This window comes from Ceratosolen solmsi, unplaced genomic scaffold, assembly GCF_000503995.2.
Source record: "Ceratosolen solmsi marchali unplaced genomic scaffold, CerSol_1.0 scaffold10, whole genome shotgun sequence".
In the NCBI taxonomy this organism is placed as follows: domain Eukaryota; kingdom Metazoa; phylum Arthropoda; class Insecta; order Hymenoptera; family Agaonidae; genus Ceratosolen; species Ceratosolen solmsi.
In genome coordinates, this window is record NW_011948412.1 from 10,126,163 (window position 1) to 10,137,612 (window position 11,450).

Here is an 11,450-nt window from a genome sequence, read left to right on the forward strand (position 1 = left end):
ATTCTCATAGCTATGTGAGTTTGGCCATCAGTTGCACAACTTCAGATAGTTACTTTGTAAATTCCCTTTTTCATCATTACTACATATAAACTGTCATTCATAAGAGTGCGTTTACAAATTAAAAGTAAATTATGTGTCCTTTTTAAAGTGACATAACATTATACAGAATGGCGATACAAATTTTCACTCTACAAATGATAAAAAAATCTAAATATAAAATTCTTGTAATAATTAAAATAAAGTTTCGTAGTATCACAATTCTAAATTGTCATTATATAAAGTAGCTACAATAAATAGTTACCTACTTTACGACGTTAAAAATGTTGGTTCTTTGTTTGTAAATATAGGCTGCATTTTATTTTTTACCTACCAATACTTTATTATATATATATATAAAAAAAAAAAAAAAAAAAAAAAAAAAAAGAAGAAGATAAGTTACTTTAAAAATTACCAATAGATCTATGTAAAAAATGTCAAACTAAAAGCTCATTAGATATCTAACTGAGCAGTTCGACGTGTTTCTGACGGTCCTTTTAAGGCGTATCGCAGACAGTTACTTTGAGTTTCCTCGACAATAACGCTGTTTTCTTTTTTGCTTTTTGTTTGTTTGTTGGTTGGTTGGTTGGTTGGTTGGTTGGTTGGTGGATTATTGGTTAGTTAGTTAGTTAGTTAGTTAGTTTGTTTGTTTGTTTGTTTGTTTGTTTGCTTGTTTGTTTGTTTGTTTTTAATTCGCCTACTTGTCCGAAGGGAAGGCAGCCACGTGGGATAACATTTTGGAGATTAGTAAATTCACTTTGCCATGCGCGTAACTAAGACACTTGGCAAGTCCAGGGCAACAACCGAATTCTTCAATTGTTTTAAATCTATATGTCCTGAAATTCTTTTCTTGATCTATGTATGTAACAGCAGCCATGAGAGGACATAAAATAATCTTCGTATGATCTTGGAAGTTGATCTGAAACGAGAAAGAATTTTTTATGTTATGATAAGAATGCTTTATTAATATAAAAATTCGGCCCTTCGTAATATGTAAATTAAACTTTAAACTCGATTAAATAATTACACGTGACATTTAGTATTAAGACATACATTGGCCTCGTCCATCGTCGATACTACTATTTAGTAAAAAAAAAAAATTCCACTAATAATAATAATAATAATTCAACTAATAAATTGAATTTTACGCACTTGAAGGGATCCATTCGTTAATAGCATGACAACCGCTGTCTGCGTCCTGAACCACTGATGCATGTACGGTGGTCTTGCCAAAGAATCGCTTTGCTTAATGGCAACCGTGCCACCAGCTTTCATTAGGTGATCATTCATGTAACGCAGAAAGAAGTTTAGCAACTTCATTTTCTTTTCAAGATGATGCGGGTAATCCCTGATTGTGTAATACAATTCTTCGCCCAATCTATTGATGTAATGGATGTTGAAATTATTGGCGAGCATTATAAGGCGGGTACCATCGTTATACATGACACCGACACCGTCGTCTGAGAGCTGGTAGCCAAAACCATATTTGTCCGAATAGTCCACCCACTTACTAACCCATACGAACGGTTGGGCAATTGGATCGGTCATTTCATCTAAAAGTATTCGCTTAATTAGTTAAAGGAAAAAAATAATAATAATAATAATAATAATAATAATAATAATAATAATAAGAAGAAGAAGAAGAATAATACGCTTTAGAGTGGATGAAGAGAGGAGAGAGGTTGATGTGATTTTTAAAAGATATTCATAAAATGTGCTTTATAATCTATTAGTGCTGCAAGAAATTTTTTTTAATCAAGAAATTTTCTTTCGTCATTTCATTACGATGAATAAAATAGCACAATTAAATGTCATGTATAGACGTACATGAAATGTTATCACAAGAAATTAGAAAGAAAAGTTGCTTGCGCCTAAACAACATATCCTTCAAGGGAATATCAAATTTGACATAGACGTGCACTTCACTGTCCACATGTTGTATTTCTAATGACGCAATATATTTATTGTTGTATAATACGGGTATATCGATAACGACATTACTATTATATTGGAGAAAATATAGCAAATATTTGGGTAGGATTGAAGTGAAAAAGAATGCGTAAGCCTAAAATGATTAGAACCAAGCTAACTGAAAATCATTGATTTATCCGAAACGACAAATACAACAAAATTTGATACTCCTTGAATGGAAAATTTTTTTTCTCAAGATTAAACAGTGTCTTTTGAAATAAATTGAAAATTATTCGAATTAATATAATGGATAATATAATAGTTAATATGCAGCGTTTAAGCTAAATATATAATATAACAAAAATTTAATTTTTTTTCATTTACTCTTATTGTACTCTAAATTACAAGAAGGTATATTGTATAACATAAGCCAATGATGCATATCAGAAGCTTAATAAATAGGATTCATGCCTGTGTTATTCAGAAAAAGTTGGAAAGGTCTCTGGAATTCTAGAGAAAATATTTATGATTATCAATACAAAGTTTAATAACGAATGTATTTATAATAATGCATAACTATGGCATACCTGAACAAGCCATTTCTTTGCCAGGCTTAGACTTCAATAATACTTCCAATTGCTCTTTTAGAGTCTTAAGCATATTATCAATGTCATGATCTGCCTTTTGTGCTGTGTTTTGTCCATTTTGCTTAGCCTTTCGTGGACTCGATTTTACCCTATAGATATCTTCGATATTTAAACTATTGTTGAAATTCATTTCAGATAAAGGTTTTCGATTGAATGATTCAAGCATATCGAGACGCGGTGCCATAGTTAAACATGATACTGGTAAACTTGTTGGCATGAAACCTAAAAATATTTTAAGGCAATTAAAATTTAAAAATATTCCTTCGTTTCTGAATAAAATAATCAAAGCAGATGAAATTTTATTTCCAAGCGCATAAGAAATCATGATCGTGTGTGATTATGTGAGTCACTACTTACCAGAAGTGAAGAAAGAATCTTTCAGTAATTTCGCAACGCTTGGTCGTTTTGATGGACTTCCTTGTAACATGTTTGATATCATATTCATTGCAGCTGTATTTTGCATGTGTGGTGGTTTTTCATAATCAACTTGTTTAATTTTCGTGTACGTTTCTTTTAAACTTGACGTTTCAAAGGGCGGCTTTCCAACTAATAATGTGTACATAATACATCCAATGCTCCAAATATCTACTTCGTAGGAGTGGCCAGCTTTTGTCAAAATTTCTGGAGCTATGTAATTTGGTGTTCCACACAATGTTCTAAGAATTCATAATGCACATTTTAAAAATACAAATAAGAAAATAGAAATTCAAATATATATTAGAAAAACTTTTCAACTCTTACTGTTTTCTCTCCCCATCGTGTTGGATTTTTGTGGCTAAGCCAAAATCACCAATTTTCACGTACAAATCATCGTTAAGAAAGACATTTCCAAGTTTTAAATCTCGATGGATAATTCTATTTTGATGTAAATAAGACACTCCTTCCAAAATTTGTTTCATGTAGTATCTAGTCTCATATTCTGTTAAAGCTTTTCTTCTTTTATGCAGTTCCATCATGGACTAGAAATGAAAAATTTTAAATAATAAACAACCAAATAATATATATTATATAGTGAAGAATTACAAAGTAAATCATAGTTTTGATAGCATTCATCCTTTATTTAAATATCTTGTTGCCAGTTTGCCAAATTGCCAGTCACATAAATTGGTCGCAAAAGTTATCAAAAGGTTCGACACATTTAATTTTTCTTACAAATTTAATAAAAACGAATTTTCTCACGTTCAATTTGTTTTAAGAATTCTAATAATTTGAAAATAAATAATACTAAACTGCAATTACTATTGAAGTAATAAAGGATAAATTAATTATGTTCACAAAATCATATTTTATCGCTTGCTAAATTAATTATCTTAAATTTATGTTCTAATTTATAATAAAATGTATCTTAATATGCATTTAATTATATGTGTAATAAAAAATACATCTTAATAATCATTTAAATATAATTGAAAATTTTATTATTATTTACATTTAATTTAGAAAAAACATTTTCAAACATAATTCATAAACGTTATTTATATTAAAGTATATCTATTTGAATGTATGATGTATATAATTGACAAAAACTGTTATTTGCACAAATTATATAATAATTATTATATTCATAATTGATCTTTCTTCTAATTTTAATGTACATATTTGAATATAAGCAATGGTGAAAGGTGTTATTTGCGCGGGTAAGGAAGTAACCAACTGGAAAATCCTTGGTTTACTATAATCCAACTGTATTACAGTGCACCAATATTTATATTTGCAAAGCAAAGCGTGGAAAATGGTATTGTAAGGTAATTAAAACTCTATCTTCTTTTACAGTTTTTTTTTGTTAAATTGACATATATAATAAATATACTTTTATTTGACTTTATCTTTATTTTACTTTATGAAGCTCTAACATTTTCCAACCAATTTAAACGTACAAAGATCTATTGTTTCGGATTGTTAATTTCTCATATCAATATTTGGATAATATATCCAATATTTTTTCTGTTTTACAGATTTACCCGTATCTGTTTTCAAAAAGTATGTAAAATTTAAAGACTTGATTAATAAAAGCTTCCGTTAACATTTTCATGAAATTCACTATTTGTTGTTACATTAGTTTATTGAGCTTTAATAATTACTTTGTTATAATACTATATATATATATATATATACAGTATTATAACAAAGTAATTATTTATGTATACACAAAAGCTCTGTTTATTATTGTTTTTTAACTAAACGTATCTGGCTCTATTGTAAATATTTTATTATATATATTCAAATTTAATAATCAGAAAATTGTGAAAAGTATATTTCAGCTATTTTAAACTATGATTACTGTTCAAATATATGCTTGTAAAATAATATAAATTTTTATTGTTTTATATTTAAAAATTTCATGACTATTCATATCAGATACCAACCTGTGCTCATTTATTAATTGCATCGAATACTACTTTATTGAGTAATTGTTGCACCTTAATCTTACATTAATACATTATACCAGTAACTGTTCGCTGTTACATGCGTAAAGTAAAGATATCTATTTTATATTTATATTATACAGTTCACATATTGTATATTTGATGAGACAGAAATTATTATTTTACATTAAATAAAATTTTTAATTTAGAATTTAGATTTTAACTTAGAAATTTAAATATTAATCATGAAACTCTTTTATTTAATAATTGTTGATCTGCTAAAATTCATTACCTTTTAAATGTAATGCTAAAAATTTACTTACAATTATTTAGTAATCTTTTATTTTTAATAATATTTTAAATATAAATGTTTGTAACGTACTCTTTTTCTGCACAATTCCAAAATAATGTAAACATTATGACTGTCATCGAAAGATCCATGAAATCCAACAATGTGCCTATGGTTTAAACTTTTATGAATAATTATTTCTTGGATCATTTTTTCTCGTTGGTTGTTTTTTGTCATTATCCTTTTCGGTACAATCTTTCCGGCAAAGATTTCGTGCGTCTTTGAATCTCGAATTTCGTAACATTTTGCAAAACCACCCTGGAAAATAAGATTAACAATCAATTAATATTGATAATAATTAATTACAAGTATACGTATATATATATATATATATATATATATATATATATATATATATATATTATTTTATAATTATGCAAATTGATGTACAGGCTTAATATATTAAATTACTTTTGATGATCGAACAATATTACTATTAAATAAAAAATATTAATCAATTGTTTAAAATCATTTAAGCTTATCTGGATAATTTATTCTTTCTCAGAATTTCTCGATGCATAATTAAATATTTTTAAAAATTAAAATCGAATTGTTCATAAAAGCATTCACATATTGTATAAAACATATGTATTGTGTATAAAATTCATTTTAATCAAAATATTTGACAATAAGAATTGAAAAATATAGAGGATAAAATTATATTCAAATGATAGTTTGCGAAGTATCATGCCATAAGTGTAAATTCTTCTAAGAAAAGACTGACGTGCTTTCTGAATAAAGAATTAATATGATTTATTTAGATTAGCCGATCCATTTAATCGTTATGTGAGAACAAAATACAGTTTTTTGGATGAGAAAGAAAACTTATCTATGTTATAGGGATGGAATCAAATAATAAAAAAGTCTGATGATAAGCTCGATAAAAAAATTGAAGAAATAATTAATAATTAATCATTTAAATTATTTAGAAGTTGTAATTATTTGTTTCATTTTATATGGAATAAATTTCATTCAAACTTACTAAATATGACATATACTAAATTAAGTTAATATAATTTAACAAATTCTTAAAACAATTATATGCATTCGATTTCAAAATGATGAATCCATTACTCTTCAGATGGTACAATAATTATCTATAAAATTTTTCAAATACAGTAATAAGCCGTTCGACTCGATTACCAAATTACTTCAGTAATTGAACATTTTGCCGCCAAAATACTCATGTTACTCTAAAGCATAAAAAACCTATTAATAAATATGTTTATTTAAAAAATTGAAATTTCTCAATAATAAAATGTACATAATATCGGTGTATTGCCGACATATCGATGTTTTACAAGTCAGGTAGGTATAAAAAATGTTTGCCTTAGAAATTCAATTCAATATGTAAATGACCTTCAATGGTTACACCAAAAATACAAATGATAATTTAACTTTAGTAAGTATTGAAAATATGCTTTCAGTGTCCAAACATAAAAGACATTAATTTCCAATACGTATTTAATGAGAAATTATTAATTAATTCGTTCCGGTGAGAATGTAAAATATGCTGTATGATGTAAAACACAAGAGAAACGCTTTTATTATTTCAAAACCGAGTTTCATGTAAAAAAGAAGAAAAAAAAACGATATCTATGAATTGTAATAGAATTTTAAGCTTTTATAAAGAAGTTAGTGAGTTTATGTTATGAAATAAGATTATCAAATAAATGCAAAAAACGCATTAAAGTGTAGGGTAGAAAGAAAATTTACAGTTATATTGTTGAAGCAACACACGCATATAATATATATATATATATATATATATATGGGCACATCCATTAATTATTATCGATTACAAGAATATAATTAGTTTTTAATTAATAACTTAACTCTCTGTAAAACTTGTGTATTCAAATCTCAAATCTTTTTTTCTTTTTTTTTTTTTTTTTTTTTTTTTTTTTTTACTGTAATTACTTAATAAGAATATTAAAAAAATATATATAATGATAAGTAAATTATTGTTTTAAATATTAATATTTTCAATATCATTATCAGATATTTAATGTGGGTTTTATTATAATATGCCGTTTGAAAGCTTGTGGGTACTTTTCTGAAGCAGTATTTTCATGTAAACGAGCAACAATTAATTATAAAGATATCGTCGCAGGTAATGCAATAAAACTGAAATCCTTAGGTACAGCACGCGAAAGAAAATTATCTGTATGAGGTCCTCGAAGATAATTTATCACAATTCATTTACACGACTATGCAATTCTAGGATGGTAAAATTCCTTCGACAATAGACGCGACAAATACATTGCATGCTATAATTCTAACCACAAAACGGTTATATTTTCTAGTAGTATATTTTCAAGTTATTATAAGATTATTAAGTCGGCATATTAGAATATAGCCACATTGAGAAAAAGTAGAAATCTTGAATTTAAAACAAGAGATTATCTAAAAATGTAATCTTCCCTGTATCAAATATTATTTATAGTACTGTTTCTAAGTAATAAATATTTTAAGAAGTTGCACGACAAACATAAACAATAATATTCGATTGCAAGTAATGCAATGTAAGTAAAATAATAATTTCACATTGATAATTTGTTACAATTATCGATTATTAATAATAAAATGAAATAAGCGATAAATTAAAAATAGCCGACTGCTATAATAAATTCTGTGTCGCAATATGACAATTTTAAATAATCAAAAATACCAAATTCTGTGTCTTGATAATCGTAAACCAATAAATATATTAATTATCTAATAATAAAAGAATATTAGGGTATGGTAAAAATATATATAAGAAATTAAATGCAGACACGATACACTTCAAGGCTAAAGCGAATAATAAATAAATTAAATTATATATTAAGAGAATAAACGTATGATAAAATTAAAGATTGTTAAAATTAAATATGTATTTTTGTGAATTCAAATTATTTTTTTCTTTCCAAAAGTCCATCTATAATTACAAATTTATTGCAATTTAACGCGCGGTAAGTTTATGATAATTTACAAATAAAATTGACATACTTATTTTTACCATTTAATTATAAGTATTATTTTTATTAAACAAAAATTGGTATTTATAAACAAACGAGAAGCAGAATATTCTTAAATGCAGAAATGCTATTTCATTAAAATAAATAAACTTGAATTTAATTTATATATAAAATTCATTCGAAGTACAGAAAATTACATATTATTTACAACACAAATATATTGTGGATTCAGAAAGTTTTAAAAATTTACAATGAAAATGTGTAGATTCATTCGACAATATATATGATTATCGATAGTATATTAATCGTCGCTCCTAAATCAGTTAATATACAGTATAGCTACTTGCATCGATATAATAAAACTGATTCTATCACACACAATTGACATCGATAGAAGTATTAAAATTTTCTTCCTTTCATTTTTTTTTCCTTTTTATAATTCATTCTCTCATTTTTATCAAAGTAATGAAAACAAAATTCTACACACTCTATCATGACTCAGAGAGAATTTGTGAGTAAACAAGCTGTCATCTAGATGCATATCCCCTAGAGTCCAGCAAATAAATTAGTTTCCTTGAAGCACGAGGTCCAAATATAGCGACTCTGACGCTTTAATGAAGCTTTAACCGTATCCAACGAGCATGGCACTCACCTTGCCTAAATACCGACCCTTGATGTAAGACTTCTTGTTGTTCTTGTCATAAATCTGATCAGGAATGATCATCTCCTTCTCCTCTTTCGACATTATGTAGTTTCTTACAACAGCGACGTCGACGACGAGAGATTTTCGCGGATCTCGCGCACACGGACTCCTTCTTTCTTAGTTTTCGCTTGCCGTACTGCGTGCCGGTCCCAAAGTTCCTCGAATACTTATTCCTTTCAGCAGCCGCCGAACACCAGGTAAGTTAACTCATGGATGTATAACTGGATGAAGCAAAAGAGGCAACCGACTCTTTAACACCGAACGTTCAAATTTAAATTCAATCCATGGCCAATCATAGGGGCACAATGTACCACGTGACTCGATCTTGTGCGGCTAAAATGAAATGCTAGTCAAGCTGGAGTTGAAGGGAGGCAGCGGTGAGTTTTTCAAATGATTTTGCCGTTTTTCGCTCATCGGCGAGAAATATAAGAGAGTCGAAGCTTTGATTTTCCGCTGTTTTTATTTTTGAAACTTTCTCTTCCCATCAATTCAGTTATTACTACAAAATCAATCTACTTCTAATAATGTGCTCTATTACTGTGCGTAGTTGTTTGCATATCCGCGGATATTCAAATTATAATATACACATGCATACATATATGCATTAAGTGCATATTTATTGCTGGTTAATTTTACCAATCCAACAATTATTAGCTGTCTTTCCAATATGTAAAAAATAAATTTATCGATAAAGTGGAGAATTGTGCATAGAAGCAGCTCAACATTAATCAACCGTTGTATAAGATAAATAGTCTCTGTATCATCACTTTTCAACTCAAATTCAACAATATTAATGTTATAATTGCAATTAAATCCATTACTGCTATTTGTATATATATATATATATATATATATATATATATATATATATATATATATATATACATTCATTAATTTTTATCGCGCAATATTATTTATTTATATATTTATTTTATGTTATTTTTTGTTGTTTTCTTATTAAATTAATGTTATCTTTTAATTATATTGAGATTAATGAAGAAAGGGCTGACGAAATAGAACATTTTTCATTTCATTTGGAAAACAATTTTTTTTTTTTTTTTTTTTTTTTTTTTTTTTTTATCTCTCAATACAACTGAAATTATGTATAAAATTCATTAGAATTAAAGATTGACTTATCGGATGGAATTATGGAATTATTAATATTAATACATAATTATAAATGCCATTGGGTAATACAATAATTTTTGTTTAATTAAAGCCGAATCCACACCAAAAAATGTATTTCATCTTATTATTAACATTTAAGTTAAAATGACTGGAACAACTTTTTATTCCCAAGTACCGTTGTAAAATAAACGAATACCAAATCATACTAAAGCATCGTATAAAAATATCCACTCTTTAGAATTTGATATTGTACAAATAGAACTTGAAAAAAAAAAAAACTGTCAAGACACTTAGTACGAATATTTCCTCTGCAGCCTGAAGTAAAGAAAAATAATTAAAAATTGATTAAAAACATGTTAATTACAAATAAACGAATTCATTAGAAATAGCTTTAAATTACAACAAAAAATAGCTTTCATGCAAGTGTATTTATTATTGATAAGAAAAGATTCCCAAGAATATGTACGAAATTCGATTTGTTAAATTATAATCTGAAAAAAAATTTTAAATCACTTTAGAAATGAATTTCTAGTAGTAGTAAGTATATCGTGTACGGAGAAAAAAATAATTAATAAACAATGCCTAATATATGTATTCCCACTACTTCGCCGGTACTGGCACTGGCGCCTGCACACTATGTATACGCGCCCGCGTATATATACGCATATGACTGTATGCATATATGTACATTAAAAAAGGCGGTAATTAGGGTAAATACATATTCTGGGTTTTAACACAATCCGATTTATGAATATTCTAAATGAGAAGAGTTCGAAAGACATCATCGGAACAAGTACTTGGGAATTACATATTAAATTCTGTTAGGCTTTATCAGCGATCGTATAGTAAATTAAAACAATAGTATGGTGTCCGAATTGCAGTATTCACATTGGAGGTCATGACGCCATGAGCTTAATGTAATGCAATTATTTAAATAATAAATAATGTAGCGGAGCATATATTTGTGGTATGGTTACCAATGAAAGTACCGCTTCCGGTCTACAGATTCTCCTCATCGTAGGTGGAGCGATGGCTGTAAATAAACGGCACATTAGTGGCGGATGGCGGTTTGCGTTAGAAGGGCGGGGGGAAGAGTGTGGCTCGGGTCCGTTCGGCTTGCCTCGACGTATAGCCAGTGAGGCGAGGATGAGAAGGTGATATGGTGGTGGAGGTGGCGGTAATATGCAGGAGTGAGTGAGCGAGAGCGTAAGCGTGGGGTTTGGTGGGACGGCGCGATGGACTGGCTCGGTGGGGGGAGGGGGGGGAGACGACGGATGAGAAAGAGTTGTAAAGGCTAGCCAACCGAGTGCACGACCGAGGGTTTGGATGGATTGGCGGGGGGATAGACTT

At 28.1% G+C, this 11,450-nt stretch overlaps 1 protein-coding gene across 1 annotated transcript; it reads right to left on the reverse strand.

Annotated features, from left to right (window-relative positions):
* Positions 1–721: 721 nt before the first annotated feature.
* polo (Serine/threonine-protein kinase polo) lies at positions 722–9,222 on the reverse strand. Its single transcript, XM_011495856.1, has 7 exons — positions 8,922–9,222; positions 5,343–5,567; positions 3,336–3,553; positions 2,952–3,250; positions 2,535–2,816; positions 1,189–1,589; positions 722–955 (listed from the first exon to the last, which is right to left on the reverse strand). Exons 1-7 carry the CDS (start codon positions 9,012–9,014, stop codon positions 734–736), a joined length of 1,740 nt encoding a protein of 579 aa, XP_011494158.1. The 5' UTR covers positions 9,015–9,222; the 3' UTR covers positions 722–733.
* Positions 9,223–11,450: the final 2,228 nt, after the last annotated feature.